Here is a 27,184-nt window from a genome sequence, read left to right on the forward strand (position 1 = left end):
ATGCTTCAAAAGTATATTTCGTAGAGTCTATAAATGTATAAAAGGCGATACCAGAATACTGTCGAAGTTGGTACCTTGATTAGAAAATTAAATAATTCCTGTAACTCGATAACATGTTCACAGCCAGACTTTCAATATTATTCACACTACTCTTGTTGATGCTACGGAGAAATATAAGTTACGTTAAAATGTTGATCCCAGTTCTTAAAAAGTTATGTTAACCTTATACAGAGAAGTATTGATTATGCATCGATGCCTTCTGTGTAATCTCTCTCTCTCTCTCTCTCTCTCTCTCTCTCTCTCTCTCTCTCTCGTTTACCTTACACAGACAAGTAAAAATGATTATGCATCGATGCCTTTTAAGTACTGACTCTCTCTCTCTCTCTCAAGAAATTCAGTTAGTCGCCAGATATCATGCTAATCCCTGAGAGAACACTATATTTCCTACACAACATGGGCTTTAAACACACTGTAATTCACTCTGAGTCCTTGAAGGGAACACTGTCTGAAGTTCTTATCAGTCTAGAAAACTTTATCATCAAGCACACACTTTTCAGAGATCAGTGTTTGTGATTGTATGTGACGTGACGTGGTTCTGTAGGGGATGGTCAAGTTATATCTGTGTGTCGTGGCTCAGCAGGTCGTGGTTAACTCAGCAGGCTGTGGTCAACTCAGCAGGCCATGGTTAACTCAGCTGCCCGTCGTCAAATTGTGCACAGCGGGATGTGGTGATGGTGAGGGGGGTCGACAGTCCTCACGGGACAGCGCCGTAGTGGACGACTCTGGTGGGACGGGGGCAGGGGCGGGTGTGGGGGAGGGGCCTGGAGGAGAGGCAGGCCCTTATGTCAGAACACACAAGGAAGATCAGCAGCGGGCTTTTACAAAGAGGTGTGTTAGTTTGAAAGAAGAAAGTTACTTCTACAAAATTACAATTGTGAACATAGCCTGTTCCCAAGAAAGACTTTACGGGCCGCATCAGTTAAGAACACACACACCAGTTAAGACTACGGCCATCGATCAAGCTACATTTCTTACTTTCCAACAACTCTTACCTTTCTGCGTCTCTCCTGCACCGGGGTCCTGCTTGAGATCTGGCGGTTTGGGCCTGAGTAGCGGCGACCGGACGGCCTCTGGAAGGTGTCTGAGGAGGTCCATCACTTCCAAGAATCCCGGCGTGACATGCATTATGCTCTCTCCCTCCAGTGTTTCCTCTCTCACACCTGTGGGGCATTATAAGCAAAGGTGAGCTTAGGGTAAAACCTTGATTTCACCTTCTGTCAGTCATATTTTACCTCTGAACACCACAAGAAATAGATAATTATTTAAATAGATATATAAGTGCAGAGAAGTGCCGTTGTAAAGGCAATAATTCTCTACTATCAACAGAACTGAACTGAATCTTTATGACGGAGCGATTATATTGCAACCTTTTAAGTACGTCAAAGGAGGTTATCAAGATTAGCTTTCAACAGAACTTGCAAGTATAACCTCTTCATCCAGATAAGTAATTATATTCACTCAAGGGTTGGCTGAGCCTCGACCCTCTTGTGAATCACATGTTTGGTGCAAATGTGGCGACACCCAAAGAGCTTTCTGTCTCTGAGCATTAACCCTCCTCAGGAACACCTGGATCTGACAGACCCGGGCGATTCTTTCGATGCTATAGTTCAGTAACTTATAGATGCCAGGGATCCCTGTCTATCTCAATAGCTTCCTAACTTTTTTTGCCCATGCAGGGTGTAGGGGGGTTACTTTCGTGTCTCTCTGTTTTGCAATATATCACTTAGAATTGCATGTTGGGTCTATGAGACCCTGGTGTACCTGAGGAGAGGGGAGAATTTTTCACTCCGAGTTTGCAGGTTGTTTTTATGCTGTTTGGGATCCACAATGCCCATAATGAAGGACCTCCATCTCTCAAGTGCTGACACAAGTGCTAGGCTTATAGTGTTCTTTGTTTTCGTGTATGGCCACTGCCAATATATATATATATATATATATATATATATATATATATATATATATATATATATATATATATATATATATATATATATATATATATATATATATATATATATATATATATATATATATATATATATATATATATATATATATATATATATATATATATATATATATATATATATATATATATATATACAGTTAAATGTAGAGGAGGAAAGGGTGGCTGAGATTGTGGCGGATGGAAGGGTGCAAGGAATAAATGTGTTGGGAGAGTTGAGTGATTCTTTGATCACGAAGGAGGAAGTGGAGAAGGCAGTAAAGGAGATGAAAACAGGGAAAGCTGCAGGTATGGATGGGTGTCCTGTGGAATGCCTGAAGGGTGGTGGAGTGACTATTGTTGACTGGTTAGTAAGATTGTTGAATGTGTGCTTTGTGAAAGGTATGGTGCCAATTGACTGGGCAAGTGCTTGTGTGGTCCCGTTGTATAAAGGCAAGGGTGATAAGTATGAATGTACTAGCTTTAGGGGTATAAGTCTGTTGAGTGTTGTAGGTAAGGTGTATGGTAGAGTGCTAATTATGAGAGTTAGAGAGGGTACAGAGGGAGTGATTGGTGATGAGCAGTGTGGCTTTAGGAGAGGGAGGGGATGCGTTGATCGGGTGTTTCCTGTGAGACAAGTGTGTGAAAAGTATTTAGCGAAAGGCAAGGGATGTGTTTTGGGCATTTATGGATTTAGAGAAAGCGTATGACAGAACTGATAGGGACTGTTTTAAGATTGTATGGACTTGATGGTAGGTTACTAAAAGGGGTGAAAAGTTTTTATGTAAATAGTAGAGCGTGTATAAGAGTGGGAAATGCTGTGAGTGATTGGTTTCCCGTGAGAGTGGGGCTGCGACAGGGATGTGTGATGTCGCCTTGGTTGTTTAACCCGCCCCGTCCCGGCCACTTTTCGACCACTGGTACCCCCCAATCCCGGGCAATTTTCGACCTTTTTTTTTTTGCTAAAACTTTCGCTTTTGGTGAGAAACATCGAAAATTCATAGAGAAATCGCTCACCTGAGGTTTAAAATACTCATTACAGGTAGGAGAGCCTCCTTACCTTACTGGGTTTTCTATCAGGCTGGCACCAAAGAAAACGAGTTCTATGGGAGGATAACTATTTCACACCACTCATAAACGGTATTTATTTATTTACTGTTACGAATTTATATGTAGTACAAGAGTATATTGGTTTTCAAGCAGTAATATAGGCATTATAAGCATTGGTTCACTCACTAATACCTGACCTTTTTTTGCCACATTACCTGATCATCATTTCTAACTGTTTCTTCCTCTAATGCTATGTAAAGTTTGTCCTCCACATTGTCATTGATTGGGGGATCACTCTGGCCCTGAATTTCGTACCATGGCATGACATGGCTATACTGGCCAGGTCACTGATAACAGGTGAATTGCTGAGAAAAGGGCATGCAGGGGGGGGGGAAAGGTCATGCTGGGTAAGGCATTGTCTCTGCCTGGCATCTTGTTGAGGAAGGTGTCCCGTGTATATGTACCAAAAATGACTCGCGAAAATTGAAAACTGTGGAAATTATGAACCTTGCAATTGCAGGACGTTGAAGTACGTCCTCGGGATTAGCTGTGACAAAACGTGAGGACGTGGAAGTACGTCCTCGGGACGGCGCGGGTTAATATTTACGTGGATGGTGTTGTAAGGGAGGTGAATGCAAGAGTTTTAGGTGGAGGTCTGAGTCTGGTGAATGTTGATGGTGGAGAGTGGAATCTGAAGCAGCTGCTGTTTGCAGATGATACTGCACTGGTGACTGATTCAGAGGAGAGATTGAGACAGTTGGTCGAGGAGTTTGGAAGGGTGTGTGAAAAGAGGAAATTGAAAGTAAATGAGAATAAGAGTAAAGTGATGAAGTGCACGAGATTGATAGATGGTAGAGGGATGAATATAGTTTTGAATGGTGAGTTGCTTGAGGAGGTAGATTGTTTTAAATATCTAGGGTCACATGTTGCTGTGGATGGAAGAATAGATGCAGAAGTGAAGTTTAGAATAAATGAAGTAGGAAAGGTGCTGGCAGGAATGAAAAAAGTGTTTAAATGTCGTTCGCTTAGAATGGATGTAAAGAGAAGGCTGTATGAGGATGTTGTGGTACCGACTCCGTTATATGGGGCTGAAACATGGAATATCGGTGTAGCAGAGAGGAAAAGTTTGAATGTAATGGAGATGAGGTGTCTGAGGAGTATGTGTGGAGTGACGCGTATGGATCGGGTGCGAAATGATGAAGTGTGAAGGAGAACTGGAGTTGTTCGGGAGATGGCTGGTAGAGTTGAGGAGAGGGTGTTGCGATGGTTTGGGCATATGGAGAGAATGAATAATGAGCGATTGGTGAAAAAGATAACGAGATCTGATGTGAGAGGTGTAAGGCTGAGAGGAAGACCACGAATAGGATGGATGGACAGTGTGAAGAGAGTGCTGGATGCGAGAGAGATGTCTGTTGAGCAAGGAAGAGTGGCTGTGCATGACAGAAATAAATGGAGAGAAACTGTGAATGAATAAGTGATGACACAGCCCTGAGGGGATATTCTCCCGCATTTGGACTGATCAGCTAGTCAGGTCAGGTGCGGGTAAGGGGATGGGTCTGTTATGATGTGTCAGGGGTAAACCAGTTCTGCTCTCGGGCCCTGCTGCGGATGTCACTGATTGCATTGCGGAGTTGACCCTTGTGTGGTGTGGTGCGGTGAGGATCTGTCCGTTCTCCCCTTTGGGGCTAAGATGCGAATGAATGTGTTTGAATGGATGAGTAAATGGGGAGTGTGTCGTCCTGTCTCGGCTACCTCCCTTTCCTTGGGGGAAGCAGCCTAGGTATATATATATATATATATATATATATATATATATATATATATATATGGGTTGGCCTTTTTTTTTTCACTTTTTAAAATATGTAGAGTTACGTGACTCAAAACATTTGTATAATTTAATAACTGATAAGACCTAATACTTTGTAGTATATTCAGGATCAGTACAGCATTTTTTAAAAGCTGGGTTTGACAGACTCAGGTGTACCTAAGTTGTAAGTGAAACTGTAGGTGTATCTGAGGAGGGTTAAAAAAGTTTTGATCCAATTTTAACCAAGCCTTGTGGAAGGTTTGAGGGTCAGGCAAGGGGATGACACTTTAAGAACAATAATTCACGGGGGAAGGTCACACGGCAAGGTGAACTTAAACACTTTGATTTAATTAAGGCCAATCGTGGTGGAAGAGTTGAGGCGATGACAAGAACGAACTTAGTCGATTTTGATGACAATTAGGCAAACGATAAGGTCACAGGCTAAGGTTAAATATTGGTCCATTTGTATCTACGTGAGCATTAGAAAAAAAAAAATCTTGATCTGATTTGTCATATGGTTGAATGGATGAGTGTCTGCCAGAGGTCTTTAGTTTTTTTATAACAACAGTTAATGCTCGTGGTCCCACGGCAACAAAATTCAGACAGTTTTTTATCCGATTTAAACCAGTCTTCGTGGAATGGTTCTGGGTAAGGGATGGATAAAGGTACCGGTATTCGACTCTGAGAAAAATCAAAGGCCAAAGTCACTGAGAAATTTCACAGGGGAAAGGTGGCATCGCAAGGTCAGCTTAAACAGTAGACAAATTTTGTGAAACTGTGGGTATGGCACGGATAAAAAGATCTGATTTTAAGAACTGTCAAGGTCAGAGAGGAAGGTCATTTTTTCTATCCGTGGGTGATTGTGCTTGACTAAAATAACATGAACTTTTTTTCTTAAGGTCTTTTCAACCAAACCTGGCGGAAAGGTTGAGGGTTCACCAAGGGATTGGCCTACTGTTTCTGATAATAGGTCGAAGGTCAGGGTTGTGCGAGAAGGCCAGCTTACAGTTATCAATCGATTTGGACCAATTTTAGTTGAAAGTCTCAGAGTAAATCAACAATAAAGTGCTTTGATTTTGAGAATGATGCGTCCAGGTATAAGATCACAGAGCAAGGTCAAGTGTCCGACCCAACAGCTCAAATGGTTTTGATCTGATTTGCACTAAACTCAGTGGAATGATGGAGGGTTTTGAAATGATGTGATGCATTTTCGAAAACAATAGGTGAAAAATCAAAGTGAAAGAGCAAGGTCAATTCGTTTAGTTTTTATCCGAACTACACCAATCTTTGTGGAAAGGTTCAGAAAAAGAAATGAATGGAATGATTCGATTTTGAGATGAATCGGTTGAAGCTCATGATTGCAAAGTAAAATATTAAGCCATTGGATCACTTTCACGGCGCTATGTTGCCCTCCTTGAGCACCCCTTCCTGTTTTATTCTCTTCTCTTTCTCTCCTGACATTTTCATTCACCTTAGGGTACTCCTTCCAAACTAGATAGATTATATATTGCCATTACCACTCCCGTAAGTTTAATATAATTTGGAGAAAACGTGAATGTATAAGGAGTACAATACAATGCAACACCCTCGCTTTACAAATGATTCAATAGCCGAGTTACCTCAGCCTTATTTGATTCACCCAGCTATGTCCAAATCGAATCAAATCGACGCTATTTTTGTCTTGTGCCCCTGACCTCTGACCTATTCTTAAAATCCTTGGCTGACCCTCAACCCTCACCAAGTTTCGTTTAAACCAAGTTAAAACTGTTAGGACTGGCCTTCTCCAGTGACCTTAATCTTGGCTTACAATTGTCAAAATCAAATCACTACCACCTTATCTGTCATACCCTTATATTTAACATTGTTCAGATCGATCAAGATAAAGTTATACCGTTCGCGCACACACACACACACACACACACACACACACACACACACACACACACAGCTCGCTGGTGCAGTGGTAACGCTCTCGCTTGCCAACTGGTGGACGGGAGTTCGCGCCTCGCTCAGGTTGCGAAAAGTTTCACTGACGAAGTGGGTGGTTACTGTCCCCCTTGAGCAAGGGGACGGGTGTGTGCGTGTGTGAAGGTCACAGCCTTGCCCATAGATCGGACTATATGAGTTCTCAGCTCCCTTCCGGCAGGGTAAAAGCTGACGATCACGACCATCAAGTTATCTTGACCGACCAGGTGAATTATACACACACACACACACACACACACACACACACACACACACACACACAAGCAAAGACTGCAGGTGTATCAAGCTTATAGTCTTAGTTTGCTAAAGGAGTTAGATAATATATCCTGGTCATTGATTTGGTACTGACCGGACAGCGCAGAAGACAAGGAGTCAGCACTGGACCCATCTCCTTCGTACGCATAGGCTCTGAGGTCGTCCTTGGCTGGCAGCGGTTTGGGCCACGAAGCTCTGCCCTCGACCCCAGCCACATCAGGAGCCTCACTGTTGCCCTCCACCTCACTATCGTTTTTACTTGTCTGCATTTTTCCTGGGAGGCGAAAGATATTAAGCCTACTGCATGTGATGTTGTTCTGAACAGAATTTTGTCTCTATGAAGAGACATATATCGAATGCTCCATACATTTTACATTTTAATATAAGACTGGCCTGAGATGAATTCGTACGAGATGTGTACCTTGATACTGTCTGCTGGTGGTTGGAGAGAGTCTCTGTTGTTTGAGCAGAATGTAGTGGGGTTCATCTCCTTGTAGGATGGTGTTGCCCTCCTGGCCTGTCCCCTCTTGCGTCACCTTGTGGTCACCTCTCTGTCCCAGCGTGAACCACTGGTGTCGGAGTTTCACTGAAATAAATACGCCAACAACCACTGGCAGGAGCACGGGCAAAATTAATGTAATGTATTACGTTGCCTGCTGCAGCAAAATAGAAATGTTACGCCATATTTCAAGATCATCATAGTTAGTAATACTTCCGTAAGATAATTTCTATCATCATCATCCAGTCCTGTGGTGCTCAATGAGGAGCGTAGGAGTCTGGGACTAGGTAGGCTGGTCCTGGCATTTAAGATGAGAGTGACCAGCCTCACTTACTTAATAAAACTGTCTAACATTAGTGAAACATACCAATGATAAGTATAGATAGTGTGACTGCGGCAATAACTAAAGCAACTGTGAGTGGGTATGGTACGGTTGCAATGTGTGTCCACTGACAGTGGTCCCCCGTGTGGGTGGGGCTGCACACACACTGGTAGCCGGGCTGCAGGTTGTGGCAGGACCCACCATGCAGACACGGCTGCCACTGGCACTCGTCCACGTCACGGCAATCGTGGCCCGCCACCTGACGCCCAGGACCGCAGCTGCACCAGGGTCACGTCAACAATGGGTCATTTGTGGGAACATGAAGTGAAATCATATCGTATTATCTGATTTCATTTAGCAATAAAAGAGAAAAAAATCTAGGACACATTTCTCTGTGGTGAAAAGCTAAGACTGCTTGTCAGACAGGGCCAGCTATATCAAGATACATAGCATGGTGCATAATGTTGAGTGAATTTGTACAACACCTGCAGGTTGCAACGCCCCAGGTGGAGATGCATGTGAGAGGTGGGAGGCAGGTGGTGCTCAGACAGGCGTCAGGGGCGGAGCAACCGGACTCCAGGCCCCACCTGCTGTCATTGGTGGTAGGGAGCAGCGGTACAGCATGCCCACACACCCGCACGTCATCCACACACACTGATACATCTGCAAAAAGATAAAAGAAAAATGGAACATGCTTAAGAAATAAATATGGTCTTAGCACATGATTAACATTTTCTTAATAAGAATGGATGGCATTATTAATTCATGCAAACATGTTTCTAGAGCACGGAGAGAAAACACCAGTTATACACATTCTTAGGTTAAATTGTGAATCTCATGAGACATACTGAAAAACCATTGTTTATTGAACTTTACTGCACATCAGTAAAAAAATCAGTTATTATTGTCCTCAATGTCCAGTTCTTATAATCTAACAGTTAACAGGTTGGTATTAACAGCTGTTTGCACTAATCCATCCTGATGTTGCAAAAGTGAACTATTGTTTTCTGGATATCGCCAAATTATTTTATTCAGAATAGAAGTTACCTCTTGCTCTATAAGGGCTAAAAATCAAATCAAACATGACTAGCTGTTACGGCTTTGAATAAGAGAGAAGAAAGAGGAAGGTTATCCATGGAGGACAATGTTGAAAGCTGAACAGGTAAATTACAAAGGTCTGGAGTATCACTATTTTGAGTGTGAAATTGCATTGAGACGTCATTCATATTTATGGCAATTATAATGTATTCTAATTCTGTGGTGTTTAATGCTGTTGTACCGACGTGGTTGGCAAATGAGCACTTGGATCTGTTTTAACGAAAATACCTGCAAACAGTGCAGAAATGGTCGTTACACGCTTTGATTTATTTGACAACAAACATTCAAGCTAACAACACTTACTGTCATCCGGGTCATCCAATGGCTCAGCAAGATTCTGTCTCAAATATCCCGGGACCTCGCCACCCAGCATCACTGTGTCACTGTCGTCAAAAAGTGGAGGCACTGAAGGTAAGTGAACCAGTGTTCTCAGGTGATCCTCTTCTGAGGCAGCCAGAGACACAAGGGACTCGTTGTGATGCCAACCATCACCATCATCCACGGCGATCACTAAGCTGTAGCGGTGGTATTCAGCCGTCACCATGTGCCACTCTCCATCATCCAGTGGCTGGCTCTCCGCACAGACAGAATTACCTGCCCATCCTTCTCCGAACACTCGAACACACGCTATCCCCGCCTGTAGCTGAGGGGGACCATGGGGTGAACCTTGAACCTCTACAGTGCAAACAGTTCTGTAGCAACACTGTTACATTATGAACAACTTCATTGCAAATGCTGCATCTTTCTGACAAATTATTGCTCTTGTCAAAATGGAAAGAATGACTCACGTGCAGTAAGAAGACAGCATCCTGATGGCGAGTAAGCAAGCTAAGAAGAATGATACTGCTACTATCCCTGATCCTGAACCTCAGTTGTGCTGTCAGGATATGCGATCCAGGAGTTAAACTTGGGACCAGCCTGAAGTAAGATGCAGAGACGAGGGTAGCCGGGAGTGTGGATGTTGTGCATCCTGGCCCCGTCCACCCTGGGTCACACACACACTGTGGCTGATGCAGGCCGCCCACACACTGGCCCCGATGCCCACAACCACCCTTGCACATCTCTTCCTGGGGCTGGCAACCACTTATGCCACCCTTGCTGTAGGCTGGTTCGCCCAGGTCCACCAGCTGCAAGAAAACTACGGAACAGTAAAGGCTGCTGTGCCTCAGAAAAAAAAAAAAAAAACTTCAATACTCACACCTTTAATCTATAAATTCTTACCTGACCGTTGAGGCGAAGGTGTGAGATGCACCCAACCAGTGGTCGTGGTGTGGGAGCATATTTCCACCCATGGTCAGCAGAGCTCGGAGGATCGTGGGCCAGGCCACCCACCTGCAGAGGCCAGGTGTCCAGCAGCCTCAGGTCACGCCAAGACGTCCGTGCTGCACAGTGTGAATCATCCAGTGACGAGTTTTGAAGACCACGGCCACACAGGTCAACCACCACCGCCATGCCCTGTGAGCATGAACTGTACAATTAGGCTACCTGTTACAAACTAGGATAGTATTCTCTGGTATTTCCTTCCATCAGATGATGAAACTGTACTTCGCTTCCTCTACAAACAGTAAAATCCTCTCACTCCTTCAGTTCTAAATCTTTCCAATCCTCACTTGCTGCTGCTTTTTTTATTTAGGGCCTTAAAGTTAGTTCTCTGTGCTCCATTCAAAATTCGATAATTGGTATTAAATGCTGGTACATAATTTATATTCATCAGTGGTTCAATAACGGGACGCCTTCATATGGTGGCACAGAAATAATCAGGGCACAACTGCCTATTTAATCAATCGGCCCTCAACTACTTCCCTATCCCCTGAAAGGAGGAGGATGGACTGAAGGAAAAGGGCAATTTAAGTCTGCATTCCATAGGATTCACATTTCATATAAGCCATCACCATCACCACTACCACCAAAAACACCACCACTACTACTACTACTAGTACTATTACTACTACTACTACTACTACTACTACTACTATGACTACTACTACTACTACTATTATTACTGTTGTCGATATTAAAAGGGCATAGCATTAGTTTGAAAAAGGATGAGTGAGAGCAGTGGAAAGTGGAACTGTTCAGAAATGCATGTGGGTGGCGTTGGTTGGATAGGACAAGGAACACAGAGAACCATGAAATATGTGGAGGAAGGAAGTCTATCGATCGAAAGTTTCTGTTTTAAATGCGAAAATTAATACAAACAGCGTGGTAAAATATTATATGTGTCACTAAGCGTGAAGGCGTAAAAAGGGTTGGAAGATCGAAAAGATGACTGGATGTGGTAAATGACTGGCAAACGCGTATGGCATTTAAGGGTGAAAAAGAATTAACAAAGGACAGAAATGTACCAATTTAATAATTACAGAGATGCATACGACAAGGGATTTTGACTGATGGAATGGCCTTTACCAACTGTGAAGCACACATAAAATGTGGATAGTTTTTGCGTGTAAATTGGAGCTGAGATCTGGAAGGCCGGAATGATGAGTGAAAAGCTGTGTGGTCCGCCTCATCTAACATTGTACTGATAGTTCTCGTGATTTTATATGTTCTCTTTCTTATTTCCGGAGCCCTAACAACTCCATTTTTTAGAGTAATACAGAAATGATCTCACCCTGCTATGTAACCAGGAAGTTGATTCAGTAGATTTTCAGTGGATACTGAAACGTTATGAATATGTCACATCGCCTACATATAAAGGTCATTAAAAAATATCTAGAGCTCAAAATGCAGGATGGCCCCGCGTCCCAACACTAACCTTCACCCTCGACAACCTTTTATTGACTGCACCAAAATCGAATAACTTTTTCACATCGCCATACACATTGTATACCGAGTTTGATCTAGATCGGACCAAGCATGTAGAGGTGTATGGTATGTAGGAGGACTACTGGGCCTTGAAAACAGGCTGTGAAGCCTATGCCCAGAGTCGGACACATTAAAAAAAAAAAAAAAAAAAAAAAAAAGCATCCATGATAATGGCATTTCTTGAACTTTGTTCTTGACCCTTGATCGTCATCCTTGAGTGATCAGCATCAAAAGTGAACATCTTTCCAGATCCACACACACAACTTTGATCCAAATCGGATCATATTCATGAAACAGAATACATACATACAGTACATACATACATACACATAGCTTACATACATGAGACAGGCTCAATGACAGCACTTTTTGTATTCGGAGTCGCTAAAAATTTACATAAATTAAACAAAATACCACTACTTTATTTCATGTAATAGTGCAACACGTTCTGAAGTCCTTTTCTGGTTGACACGAGCTACAAATGTAATAAATACGACACACACACACGCGTGCACGTGCACATCTTAGTTATTTTCAAGGAGGTTCTAGATTTCAATGAACTCTTTTCCAGAATTTTTCCATTAGTTTTGTCACGTGGTTCTGAAGATATATCACGGCACACAGACGAGGAACAAATCCGTACCATTGCCTAAGAGCTTTGAAGGTACGAATAAACACGTACCAAAACAACACAGACTCCACACGTGTGTCGCACGGAATGTAGTATAGCATTAAAAATAAAAATCAGTTTCAAAATGTCAGGGGAACTAGTGAATGAAAACAAAGATCTTTGTATTTTTAAAAGGCTATTTACGATACTTTAACACACACACACACACACACACACACACACACACACACACACACACACACACACACACACACACACACACACACACACACACACACACACACACACACACACACACACACACACACACACACACACACACACACACACACACACACACACACACACACACACACACACACACACACCTTTGCAATATTCTGGACCCTCGTGAGTGTGGGTAGCTGTGTGGAGAATTGACACACAAAAATTTATAAGAAGCTCTGAGAATAAGGACCCTGACTATATTGCATAAAATGACCATGTAAATGAAGTCGCTGAGATACGTTCCAGTAAGTATCGAGATTATGGTCACCACCAGATACAGCTTCCTACAAACATTAATTTTCTTCCTTCTAAATACGTTAGATATTTTTACATCGGCTCCCGTGAAGCAAGAGCGGGTGTTTTGTGTGTGTGTGTGTGTGTGTGTGTGTGTGTGTGTGTGTGTGTGTGTGTGTGTGTGTGTTAATCCGATTTTAATCAAACTACGTAGTCGGGTTGAGGGTATACCAAGGACTAAACACTCTTCTTTAAAACAAAAGATCAAAGGTCAAGGTCACAGAGTAAGGTCAACTTAAAATTTATGTAATAGAGGCCAAGCTTTGTGGAATGGTTGAGGATAAGACAAGAATAAAGGATTCCTGGGGTCACACTTACAAAGAAAGGTCAAAGATTAAGGTCGCAGGACATGAAGTACAAAAATAGTTTTCGTGGGAGGGCTAAGGATCTGACAACAATGAGGCGATTCACTTTTGGCAACAATCAAAGGTCAAGGGCAGAGGGCAAGGTCAAAGACAGACCAGTATGTCTTTGTGTGAACAAAATAACAGAGTTCTGATATGATATGGAACAAATTTGGTGGATGGGTTAAGGGTCACCAAAGAGGCTGACACACTGGTTTTGAGAACAATAGACAAAGAGTCAGTGTCACATTGCAAGGTCAACGTATAATGTTCATCCGACTTACTGAACTTTGTGGGAGGTTTAAAGTTCAAATAAGACTAATGAGATTCAATTTTGCGACCAAACAGTCAAACATCAAGATCACTGGGAAAGGTCAAAGGCCAAGGCCACTGGGCAAAGAAAATTCAGTTTTAATTTGATCTGAACCAAACTTGTTGAAAAGACTAAGGACTGGGCAAGAATGTAGTCATTCGACCGAGTTATCAGTTGAGGGCCAAGATCACAAGGCAATGTCAAATTTTCGGCCTATAGACCAGTTGGTGGGAAAAGATGTTGCACTCTTGGAATGCTTCTTGTTTTATTGTTGTGTATCGCGATTTGTTCGTCTTCGTCTTGTCATCCTACATATTTTTCCGTTTTCCCACTTGCATACATTTTCTCTCGTGTGCTGTAATCACTGTCAATCATAAAACCCAGCTACCATTTATTAACTAGCCTAACCAAACTAGCCTGAAATAACCTAACCTGCCGGTTAGGTCTTCCCGTTAAACTGTGCTTACACCAGACGGGAATCGGAAAACACTTCCGTTAGAAAGCACGAGGGAGACCACATGGAAAAAGAAAGGCACTGGAAAATACCATGAAAGCAATAAAAGGCAATAGTTGTCGTGTATGGAAAACAGAAAAACACAAAGTAACCAGCAGGACAAAAGAAGTCACTTGAATGCTCTATAGTAGTGATTATAAATTCCATTATTATTTACCTGTGTTGCTAATTTAAGGTACACTATGACCTACCTGAGTGTTGAGCCTAATGTGTAGTGTGTGCCACTCGCAGTCACTGACCACAGTGGGAACTTCCAACACAACAGGCTTTGCTCCGCCTTCCACCATGACCTGTGGGCGGCCGCGCCTCAGCTGAAGGGCCAACATGGGCGTGGGTGGGTGATGGGATTGGCGTGGCAGGGGCGCCAGGGGCCCCGAGTAGAGCACCAGGGCGTGGGGGCGGCTGGTGAGGACACGGAGGGAGATGGTCAGGGGAAGGCAGGGTGGCAGTGGTCGCACCCAGGCCCAGTCCTTCCCAGAGAACGTGCGGCTCAGGATCTTGCACTGGGGCCCCCACGACCCACCTGGACACACACACCTGACAATCACATGTTTCTGTACATCGGGCATGCAAACCCTTACATACGTGCTACATAACAGGTACAACATATTACTATGCAACAGATTTGTTTCCCTTCTAGGAATCAAGTCATGAGTTTCTTAAGGGACAGTGCACATTGCATTTAACCATCTTCACTGCAACAGTGATATACGCTTAATTCTTACTACAGTTTGAAGCTTTTGTTACGTCTAGGGGAGAACTTCCGCAGCGAAGGGACCGGAAATAATGTTGACTAAACCTCTTTGCGACGTAACACAGAGAGTAGGCCAGCATGCTCTCCAGTACAAATTTCTCTAACTATCTTCACCAAACTACATGCACAGCACACGCTACACTTCCTTTTCAAAAATCAATACAAATGGCGTCTATTAATCAAGCCTCGGAGTCCCCAGGGGGGGGGACCATAAATGCCCCCGCCATCTGCCCCTCTCCCGGTGACGACTCGAGGTGCCTGGAACCACTGTCTGACTCTCTTCTTCTTCATTTCTGCAACATTCGCGGCCTTTCATCTAACTTTCGCTCTGTTGAGCACCACCTCTCCTCCTCTAAACCTCACCTTCTTTTTCTGACGGAGACTCAGCTGTCTGAGGCAACCGACAGCAAACCCTTTTCTGTATCCTCCTACTTTCTCTATACTCATTTCAAAGCCAAAGGTGGCTGTTGTGTATACATACTCAACGACTTATCTTGCTCTCGTGTTCCTGAACTTGATTCTTCTGAATTCTCCACACTCTGGCTTCGGCTTTCCTGTCATTCTCTGACTAAATATATCTGTGCTGTTTACTTATCCCCTAATTCTACTGACTATCAAAAATTCTTTGACTATCTTACTTCTACGATGGAACACATTCTGTCCATTTCTCCTTTCTCTGAAATCTCCATTCTTGGAGATTTCAATGTTCACCACCACCTTTGGCTCTCCTCTCCTTTCACGGATCCACCTGGTGAACAAGCCTACATCTTTTCTATCCTTAATGACCTAGAGCAGCTTGTACAGCACCCTACCCGTATCCCTGACCGCCTTGGAGAGAGCCCCAACATACTTGACCTCTTCCTCACAACTAATCCTTCTGCTTACTCTGTTAATCTTTTCTCTCCGTTGGGCTCCTCCGATCACAACCTTATTACCTTAACCTGTCCTATCACTCCGGTACGGCCTGTGGACCCTCCAGGGAAACGTCGTCTGTGGCACTTTGGAGCCGCGAACTGGGAGGCCCTCAGGCAGTACTTCTTTGATTTTCCCTGGAATGATTATTGCTTCCATGGCCGGGAGCCATCTGAGTGTGCCTTGCGCATTACGGAGGTTATTCTCTCGGGCATGGAAGCATACATTCCTTTCTCATATCCTTTGACTAACGCAAGAAAGCCTTGGTTTAATCACGCTTGTTCTAATGCTGTCCGCTACAAGGAGAGGGCCTACAAAAGGTACCGGAGCCAACCCATACCTGAATCACATCATCTTTACGTTTCTGCCCGGAATCGTGCTAAGTCTGTTCTTCGCTCTACTAAAAATAATTTCATCCATACTAAATGCTCTCAACTCTCCAACTTGAATTCTTCCCGCTCCTTCTGGCACCTTGCCAAAAATCTTTCTAACAACTTTACCTCATCATCCTTCCCTCCTCTTTTCTACTCTGATGGTTCTGTAGCTATTTCTTCTACTGATAAAGCAGATCTCTTCGCACAGACTTTCTCCTCCAATTCCACCTTAGACGATTCCGGTGCTGTTCCTCCATCACTTCTCCCCTCTGACTTCCTCATGGCTGACATTAAAATTTCTTCAGTTGATGTATTTTCTGCCATCACTGGCCTCAGTACTAACAAGGCATATGGGCCTGATGGGGTCCCTCCTGTTGTTCTCAAGAACTGTGCTTCTGTGCTTACACCCTGCCTAGGCAAACTCTTTCGCCTTTGTCTGTCAACTTGTACCTTTCCTTCTTGCTGGAAGTTTGCTCTCATTCAGCCAGTCCCAAAGAAGGGTGACCACTCCCAACCCTCCAACTATCGTCCAATTGCTTTAACGTCCTGTATTTCAAAAGTTTTCGAGTCAATTCTTAATAGAAAAATTTTAAGGCATCTTTCCTATCACAACCTTCTTTCCGATCGTCAGTATGGGTTCCGTCAGGGACGCTCCACTGGCGATCTTCTCACCTACCTTTCAGACTCCTGGTCATCCTCCTTTCGGGACTTTGGCGAAAGCTTTGCCATTGCACTTGACATCTCAAAGGCTTTCGATCGAGTCTGGCATAAATCTTTAATTTCCAAACTGCCCTCCTACGGTTTCTATCCTTCTATCTGTGCCTTCATCGCTAGCTTCCTTTCTGGTCGTTCTATAGCCGCTGTTGTAGACGGCCATCGTTCTTCTCCTAGATCTATCAACAGTGGTGTTCCTCAGGGCTCTGTCCTATCACCAACTCTCTTCCTTTTATTCATCAATGATCTTCTAAGCTGTACATCTAACCCTATCCACTCATACGCTGATGACTCCACCCTTCACCTTTCCATTCGGTTCCCGCAACGCCCATCTCAACAGTTGCTTCAAAAAACAAGGGATGAGGCTATGGCACACCTAATGTCTGACTTGGCTCGTATCGCTGACTGGGGTAAAAATAATATGGTTGTCTTTAATGCATCTAAGACTCAGTTCTTACACCTATCAACCCGACAAAATCTTCCACAGGTATACCCATTAATGTTTAATAATATTCAGCTTAATCCTGCATCATCCTTGAACATGCTTGGGGTTTCATTTACTCGGGACTTATCTTGGAAAGATCATATTACATCTCTTGTAAAATCTGCTTCTAAGAGATTGGGTGTGCTAAGCCGACTCCGCTCTTTCTTTACCCCTGCACAATTGTTGACTCTATACAGAGGTTTTATCCGCCCCTGTGTGGAGTACAACTCTCATGTGTGGGGAGGCTCCCCACATACAGCTCTTCTCAATAGGGTGGAGTCAAAGGCTTTTCGTCTCATTAACTCTCCTCCTCTTACTGACTCCCTTCAGCCTCTGTCTCTTCGCCGCACTGTTGCATCTTTATCTCTTTTCTATCGCTACTTTAATGGTCACTGCTCCTCTGAACTGTCTGCTTGCATTCCTCCACCTCTACGACGGGCGCGTAGCACCCGTCTGGCAGCAAACTCTCATCCCTTTTCTGTCCAACTCTCTAATGCAAGAGTTAACCGTTACTCCCAGTCTTTCATTTATGCAACAGGTCAACTCTGGAACTGTCTCCCTCTGTCTGTATTTCCTGCTGCCTATGATCTCCAGTCTTTCAAACGCAGTGTGTCCAGGCATCTCAAAATGATCGGATCTTGAATTTGGCTCTCTATTGTATTTTGTTTTTCTCTTGGAGGGAACTGTTACTGCGGGCCATGGCCTTTGGTTCCTTCTTCCTCGCATAAAAAAAAAAAAAAAAAAAAAAAAAAAAAAACGTTCTGTATTTCAATTTTTTCTTGCTTTTACCAGGTGATTTATCGTATGGATACGGTAAAAATATTAATAGAAATAATTTATGTGTGATGGAGCAATATGTCCTTCGTCTAAGCTGTGCTGATGTAACTAATCTTGTCTACAATTCGTTTATTAATTCTTGTACTATGTGGTCATGCAAAATACGGCCTGCGTTTCATAAATGGCCTTGTTCGTCACTAGATCCACCAGTGATAAAAAAGCAGTCATTCACTGTCAGATATAAAAAATATTCATACACTGGCCTGGGCCGTCACCGAATGATAAAAAGAAAAAAAAATGCCATTTTCCTATCAGATAAGCAAAATTATAAATACACCAGCCTCTGTGATCTGCATGACAGTCCAGAGACGATACAGGAAAGAAGAAAGTAAATGCATATTTCCACAGCAAGATGCTTCCCACGTATTAAAGGGTATTTTTTGTTTTACCATAGAGTACAGTCTTAATGTTTCGTTATGTTCTACCACGTGCAATTTTCATCGATATTGTCTTCTTTATTCCCAGTATATGCGACGATACACCAACGTTAAATTCAATCTGGCAACGCACTTTACATTTTATTCTTGCTTTCTCCAGAAGATAATATTTATCTAGATAAGACTTTTGAAACTAGAGAGGTTAAATATACCCATAATTAACCCCATCACTTTTTTTTTTTAATGTAAGGAAGAAGGAACAAAAGGTAACGAGCCCGCAAAACTGTTCCTTCCAAGAGAAAACAAAATACAAGAGAGAGCCAAATTTAAGATCCATTCATTTCGAGATGCCTGGACACACTGCATTTGAAAGACTGGAGATCATAGGAAGCAGGAAATACAGACAGAGGGAGACGGTTCCAGAGCTGACCTGTTGCATAAATGAAGGATTGGGAGTAACGGTTAACTCTTGCATTAGAGAGTTGGACAGAAAAGGGGTGAGAGTTTGTTGCCAGACGGGTGTTATGCGCCCGTCGCAGAGGTGGAGGAATGCATGTAGATAGTTTAGAGGAACAGTAACCATTGAAGCAGCGATAGAAAAGAGATAAAGATGCAACAGTGCGGTGAAGAGACAGAGGTTGAAAGGAGTCAGTAAGAGGGGGAGTTAATGAGATGAAAAGCCTTTGACTCCACCCTATTGAGAAGAGCTCTATGTGGGGAGCCTTCCCACACATGAGAGTTGTACTCCACACAGGGGCGGATAAAACCCCTGAATAAAGTCAACAATTGTGCAGGGGTAAAGAAGGAACGGAGTCGGCTTAGCACACCCAATCTTTGGAAGCAGATTGTACAAGAGATGTAATATGATCTTTCCAAGATAAGTCCCGAGTAAATGAAACCCCAAGCATGTTCAATGATGATGCAGGATTAAGCTGAATATTATTAAACATTAGTGGGTATACCTGTTGAAGATTTTGTCAGGTTGATAGGTGTAAAAACTGAGCCTTTGGTCCATTGAAAACAACCAGAATATTTTTACCCCAGTCAGAGATACGAGCCAAGTCAGACATTAGGTGTGTTATAGCCTCATCCCTTATGTGCTGAAGTAACTGTTGAGATGGAGGTTGTGGGAATCAAATGGAAAGGTAAAGGGTGGAGTCATCAACGTATGAGTGGATAGGGTTAGATGTACAGCTTAGAAGGTCATTGATGAATGAAAGGAAGAGAATTGGTGATAGAACAGAGCCCTCAGGAACACCACTGATGGCCGACTACAACAGCGGCTATAGAACGACCAGAAAGGAAGCTAGCGATGAAGGCACTGACAAAAGGATAGAAACCGTAAGAGGGCAGTTTGGAAATTAAAGATTTATGCCAGACTCGATCGAAAGACTTTGAGATGTCAAGTGCAATGGCAAAGCTTTCACCAAAGTCCCGAAAGGAGGATGACCAGGAATCTGAAAGGTAGGTGAGAAGATCGCCTGTGGAGCATCCCAGACGGAACCCATACTGACGATCAGAAAGAAGGTTGTGATAGGAAAGATGCTTTAAAAATTTTCTATTAAGAATAGACTCGAAAACTTTTGAGATACAGGATGTTAGAGGGTTGGGAATGGTCACCCTTCTTTGGGACTGGCTGAATGAGAGCAAACTTCCTGCAAGAAGGAAAGGTACAAGTTGATAGACAAAGGCGAAAGAGTTTGCCTATGTAGGGTGTAAGCACAGAAGCACAGTTCTTGAGAACAATAGCAGGGGCTCCATCAGGAACATATGCCTTATTAGCACTGAGGCCTGTGATGGCAGAAAATACATCAGCTGAAGAAATTTTAATGTTAGCCATGAGGAAGTCTGAGGGGGGAAGTGATGGAGCAACAGCACTGGAATCGTCAAGGTGGAATTGGAGGAGAAAGTCTGAGCAAAGAGATCTGCTTTATCAGTAGAAGAAATAGTTACAGAGCCATCAGAGTAGAAAAGAGGAGGTAAGGATGATGAGGTAAAGTTGTTAGAAAGGTTTTTGGCAACGTGCCAGACAGAGCGGGAAGAATTCGAGTTAGAGAGTTGAGAGCAATTTGTTTGGATGAAACTGTTTTTAGCAGAGCAAAGAACAGACTTAGCACAATTGCGTGCAGAAACGTATAAAAGATGTAATTCAGGGGTGGGTTGGCTCCGGTACCTTTTATAGGCCCTCTCCTTGTTGCGGACAGCATTAGAACAAGCGTGATTAAACCAAGGCTTTCGTGCATAGTCAAAGGATATGAGAAAGGAATGTATGCTTCCATGCCCGAGAGAACAACCTACGTAATGCGCAAGGCACACCTGGATGGCTCCTGGCCATGGAAGCAATAATCATTCCAGGGAAAATCAAAGAAGTACTGCCTGAGGGCCTCCCAATCTGCAGCTCCAAAGTGACACAGACGATGTTTCTCTGGAGGGTCCGCAGGCCATACCGGAGCGATAGGACAGGTTAAGGTGATATGGTTGTGATCGGAGGAGCCCAACGGAGAGAAAAGATTAACAGTGCAAGCAGAAGGATTAGTTATAAGGAAGAGGTCAAGTATGTTGCAGCTCTCTCCAATGCAGTCAGGGATACTGGTAGGGTTCTGTACAAGCTGCTCTAGGTCATTAAGGATCGAAAAGGTGTAGGCTTGTTCACCAGGTGGATCCGTGAAAGGAGAGGAGAGCCAAAGGTGGTGGTGAACATTGAAATCTCCTAGAATGGAGATATCAGAGAAGAATGTGTTCCATCGTAGAAGTAAGATAGTCAAAGAATTTTTGATAGTTAGTAGAATTAGGAGATAAGTAAACAACACAGATATATTTAGTCAGAGAATGACAGGAAAGCCGAAGCCAGAGTGTAGAGAATTCAGAAGAATCGAGTTCAGGAACACGAAAGCAATATAAGTTGTTGCGTATATATATGCAACAGCCACTTTTGGGTTTGAAATGAGTATAGAGAAAGCAGGAGGATACAGAAAAGGGTCTGCTGTCAGTTGCCTCAGACAGCTGAGTCTCAGTTAGCAAAAGAAGGTGAAGTTTAGACGAGGAGAGGTGGTGCTCAACAGAGCGAAAGTTAGAGGAAAGGCCACGAATGTTGCAGAAATGAAGAAAAGAGTCAGACAGTGGTTCCAGGCATCTTGAGTCGTCACCGGGAGAGGGGCAGAAGGTTGGGGCATTTATGGTCCCCCCCCCCTGGGGACTCCGAGGCTACGTTATTCGGCGCCATTTTTCAAAATTTTGAAAAGGAAGTGTGGTGTGTACTGTGCATGTAGTTTGGTGTTGATAGAGAAACTTGTATTGGAGTGCATGCTGGCCTACTCTCTCTACTACAGACCTTTGGCAGGCTGCATGAAATTGTCTGTTCATAACTTGATAAAAGTAAAAGAGGCATCATTGTACTGGAGTGGTTAAACATATGAATCTCAACTATGTGTGACTCAGGAAATTCAACAAATGTCTGGATGTGGCCTGCCAATGGGCCAGTGCACTAAGTGGTCCTGACATCTGGTGGGAGTCTGTGAACTTCTCCCAGATCCAGCTGTTGCGGGTGTGAGGGTTACAGCTACCAATATTTGATGTTATTCTACCCAAAACCAGCTAAAGCTAAGTGTTGTTACATTGAACATCAGGTTTACACGAAAAAAACTAAGGGTTCTACAATATTCATGGCCTTAGAAAGAAGATAGGTTGGGAAAAAAAATAGCATTCAAATGTATGTTCTACTCCTATCTATCAGGTGATTTCTAGGGATGTATTAAAGAGGGTTTATGTGGAAATATTGCCTTCATGCATGTATAAAGACAGTAAATAATTCGAATAAGGGTAATAGGATTTCCGTTTCTTAAAAAACAATGATGAAAGATATGGATAAACTCGGCATGCGACATCTCCATTCGGTACTCGGCTCTTCCAAACGTACGATTATAACAAACACGAGACTGGCGAGGTGCATCGGTGATGGGATGACTTGGTTGAACTGAAATGTTTATTGTCATAAAGGTACACAGTGCTAATACAATAAAAGGTGGTGGGTCGTGCCACACACCTTCAGCCAATACAGTTAGTAATTGGACAATCGTGGGTGTGGCCACCTATGTGTGTGTGTGTGTGTGTGTGTGTGTGTGAGTGTAGCCGCATACTGTTAAAAAAAAAAATTAGGTTACACTCTATGTTATGAAATACGGAGGCATTGGTATGACGTATTACATATAGGAGTATAGGGTAGTACTAGAACAGTAAAGGAATATTGTGAAACAAATCAGTACCAACCGTGGCCGAAGGTGATGATACAGCATCGCCTTACAAGCAGGTCGATGAGTGAGGCCACAACACCCTCCACCACCATCACACCTACACTCTCCCTACACTAAACTCTCTCTTCGTTTCAGATCTTCCCTTCCTTTTGTCGTGCTTATATTTTATACTGTACATATTCTCCACTGATACACAGTAGAGTTTTGCTTACACTGGCTTGAAGCAGTACATTTTTTAGCAACTATGACTAGGAAACATAAGGCACACACACCCTGTAAGAATACACCTCTCTCCGTTTGAGATCATCACAACTGTTTAGTTGACTATACAGTCTATACATGACACTTTTTTTTTTTTTATTATTATTAGTATTTCTCCCTTACACTGCCTTAGAAGCGCAGTTGTTAGCGGCTATTGCTAGGTAGCGGAGTGCTTGTTGAATGTTCCTGGTCTGTGGAGGATAGAACAGAGGATAGCAAGAATGTAGTGCTTGTTAGTATTGTGGTCCATATTCCGGATATTCACAGAGAATTGGGAGTAACCGTTTTTAGTTGATTAACTATGTGATTTGTTCAATGTTGAGAGTTGTGGGTTTCTATACTTAGCATTTAGCGGTGTGACATTGACAATAAGAACAGTTACCAAAATTACAAACTTTGTTTGCATCGTGGCTGATTGAAATCAAATTCAACTTTCACTGCAGACCAGCACTCATTCATGAAATAAGTGAAAGGATGCCAGGTTTCCATCAAACATGTTCGCCAAACGTCGTAGGCTGTGGGACACGCCACGTAGAAGAGGTGGTGAGAGAGCAACAAGGAAAACATGTCGTACATTGCTTCGGCAGCGAATTTTAAAACATGGCAAAATTTGTGCATGAAAGCATTTCCTCATATGTTTACCATGTTATAGTCCTACACCAATTATATGGGATGTTTATTGAATAGTAAATTGTATGCAGAAGTTGATTCCATGGAGATGATGGTTCCTGTTTAACGATTTTTTTTTCTTTTCTAATGCCACTTACACACCAATAGCATGATTGTCAAAGGCATTTGAAAAATTTTGTGATTTGAGGAAACTACATAAAAGTGCATAGAAAAATTTTTATCTTTGAAACCCGGAAAACGTTTTTCTGGGAGAAGTTCACAGACTCCCACCAGATGGCAGGACCACTCAGTGCTCTGGCCCATTATAATATTTGTTCACCCTGATTATGCTCTTCATTTTATTTTTCCTTTCTTTTTTTTTTTTTTTTTTTTTTTTAATTCTCGAGTATTGCCATAAATTTAACAGTTCACTTCGTGAGGCTCAGCAGTCCTCCCACGCACCACACACCAACACATATCACCACTTAAGCGTTAATGTCCACCGTCCATACTGAATCCGGGCTATCTCATTCAAAACTGGTGCTGTACACTATGTTATGCTTATGTACTGAAGCAGAGATGTGGTGATTCAACTGTTCGGCACTGTGATGAATGTATCTTAGCAACTTCATCAGCACATGCAGGAAGAGTGTACAAATTATGTGACAATTTCGCCTTTTGAAATTGACTCAATCTATAAACAAGGTAGCATAAATCAACAAATATCACAATATCAATCAGTTTGCCCAGTTACTATTGGGATGCAATCAATTTGTTTACCAGTACACAGAAATCATCAACTAGCTGTAACTCTAGCAAAGGGGGCTTCTTACGCAAAGGCACATCGTCGTTCTAGCTGATTAATATGAAAAACAGTCTGCAAGACAACCTAAAATCACTATCAAGCTCAAACTTATCCTATTACTCGTCTGATTCTTTACTTGTAAGATTCAGATCTACCTGTCCCCGTGGATGCAGCGACCACCGTTGAGGCAGGGTGTGTTTGCGCAGGTGTGGTGGTGGCGGACTAAGCAGCTGTGGGCCCGGGTGAGGCGTGGAGTCACCAGGGCAGTGGAGTTAGTGTCCACCACCTGCACACACACACATACATATACACACATGCTTAACGACTGACAATACCTGTTCTAATATATACGTTCACGTCTAAAACACTTAGTTCATATAACTTTCATTATACAAATGTATCCCAGGCATTGATGAATGTTAAGCAAAAGAGTAAGATCAATAACAACGCAGAGAGAGAGAGAGAGAGAGAGAGATGTGAGCAGGGAGCAGGGCAGTGAAATGACGGGGGAGAGGGCGACATGGAGGCGATTTGTTTATGACCACCCCTTACGGGATTATGGCGTCTGGCAATAGATAGTTATATTGACTGAACAACGCAAAGAAAATAGTGCATAATTATTAAGATCTAACTGATAACACCAATGTATTCAAAAGTTCAACATGAATGAAAACTTTTACTGTACCTGGAGTGAGAGAGAGGTTGAGGCCCGAGAGGCAGCAGAGGAAGGGTCGAGAGGGCCTTCTGGGTGTCGTGGGTGCTGGTTGTCACTTGTGTCCACGGCTGTAGTTGTTTCCAGCACCACGGTCAGGTTGGTTGAGGCCTGCAGCTGTGGTAAATGCGATGTCATTATATTAATTGGATGCATCACGTCCCGCTGAAAGTAGGTGTGCTACACTCATCTCATTTTCGAGAAACATTGAAGAACCAGGCACGAATATAATTCATATCAAATAACTGTATGAAACACACACACACACACACACACACACACACACACACACACACACACACAAAAGCTTGTCTCAAATCTTTTATACAACTACGTAAATAAACATTCATACACGCACATAACTCTCAACTCCCAAACACACACACACACACACACACACCTGCTTGGCATGGAGCAACAAGAGGCCCTGTAACTTAATGGGGTCCATGTAACGAGCACTGGTTTCCCTGACGCAGAGCCACACGACCACTGCTGGTGCGGCGTCCTGGGAGTGATGGGCTGGCCGACCCTCCACACTGACGATCTCAACTACTTCTTCCACACCCGCCACCTGCTGCACCCCCTCCAGCACCCGGCTCAGCCCTCCTCCACCATGCTGAGAGTACACGAGAAGGCGACTAAAGCCCTTGTTGTAAGCTGCACTGAGTCTTCGTGGCACTGCTTACTGAGAGATTTATTTTGCATATTACACCTTATAATCCTCCTCATTGCTACTGTATTTCCATTGGTTTTATATCGATACACTTTGCTAAAGTAACATACATAAGGATATTGGGGGAACAATCTGTCGGGCTTCCCTGTATTAAAAACAAAAATATCGAGAATACGAGCAAATCGGTCACAATATGAAGTTACGATGCCTATAGTGCCAGTAAGAGTACGACTGTTAAAGTGTATCACCTGGGCAAGGCTCGTTATTCCCTGCATTACTGTGGTTTCCAACAGTACAGGTGACTTGGGATTAACTTCTATCGAACATATGATCCTCGTTCACCAATACCGTATAATGTTTTGCTCTTCCTCAACCCTCCACCGTGATGACAGGACAAGAGAGAAGGCCTGGGGTTCATGCTTTGACTGTGAGATCCAGTATCCTCTTTACTGCATACGAGAAAAGAGAACTGAGGATGAATGGCTATCGACGGTACATGATGACAGGACGAGAGAGAAGTCTTGGGGTTCATGCTTTGACTGTGAGATCCAGTACCCTCTTAACTACGTACGACAAAGAAGAAAATTGAGGAAGAATGGCTATCGACGGTACGAAGATAAGTAACGTTTTCAATATGGTCGTCTCTTGTTTTTCTTCTTCAGCCATCCTCCATCACGGGTTCATGCTGAGATCCACTACCCTCTTTACTACATACAAGAATGGAGAAAACTGAAGATGAATGGCTATGGACGGTACGAAGATAATTAACGTCTTCAATGTGGTCGTCTCTTATTTTTCCAGCCATCCTTCATCATGTGACAACAGAAGAGAGTAAAAGGTTTAAGATCAATGCCTACCAACGTTAAATGAAGACTATACCTAACTCTCAATGTCGAAAAATATCCTGTCTATCTAACTACTGCCAGATCCCTTAATTCCTTTACGGGTGGCCACAAACAAATCGCCTCCTTGTCGCCCTGACCCCCGTCATTTCGCTGCCCCCCCCCCTAGCTCACCCCCCCTCTCCCACATACCTCTCCACTCCATCCCTCCATCTCATCCTCGGTCCCCCCCCCTTCCCTCAACCCCCGTCCACCTCACATACACTCTCCTCGTTAGTCTCTCGCTCTCCGTCCTCTCCACATGGCCAAACCATCTCAGTGTATTTCTCCTAAACGAAAGAAAATCGTGAGGACACAGCAGTAAAAACAATAATGACACTGAATCTCAAA

At 43.2% G+C, this 27,184-nt stretch overlaps 1 protein-coding gene across 1 annotated transcript; it reads right to left on the reverse strand.

The window, feature by feature from the left end:
- Nucleotides 1-690: 690 nt before the first annotated feature.
- On the reverse strand, nt 691-25,727 carry LOC145411387 (neural-cadherin-like). Its single transcript, XM_080281429.1, has 13 exons — nt 25,680-25,727; nt 25,253-25,396; nt 24,723-24,853; nt 14,382-14,727; nt 10,244-10,477; nt 9,811-10,149; nt 9,326-9,665; nt 8,410-8,587; nt 7,970-8,202; nt 7,525-7,713; nt 7,198-7,377; nt 1,053-1,220; nt 691-821 (listed from the first exon to the last, which is right to left on the reverse strand). The coding sequence occupies exons 1-13, from the start codon at nt 25,725-25,727 to the stop codon at nt 691-693; spliced, it is 2,661 nt and encodes an 886-aa protein (XP_080137555.1).
- Nucleotides 25,728-27,184: the final 1,457 nt, after the last annotated feature.

Source organism: Coenobita brevimanus, chromosome 11, assembly GCF_032717465.1.
Source record: "Coenobita brevimanus isolate Jiangsu-jjx chromosome 11, ASM3271746v2, whole genome shotgun sequence".
Taxonomy (NCBI): domain Eukaryota; kingdom Metazoa; phylum Arthropoda; class Malacostraca; order Decapoda; family Coenobitidae; genus Coenobita; species Coenobita brevimanus.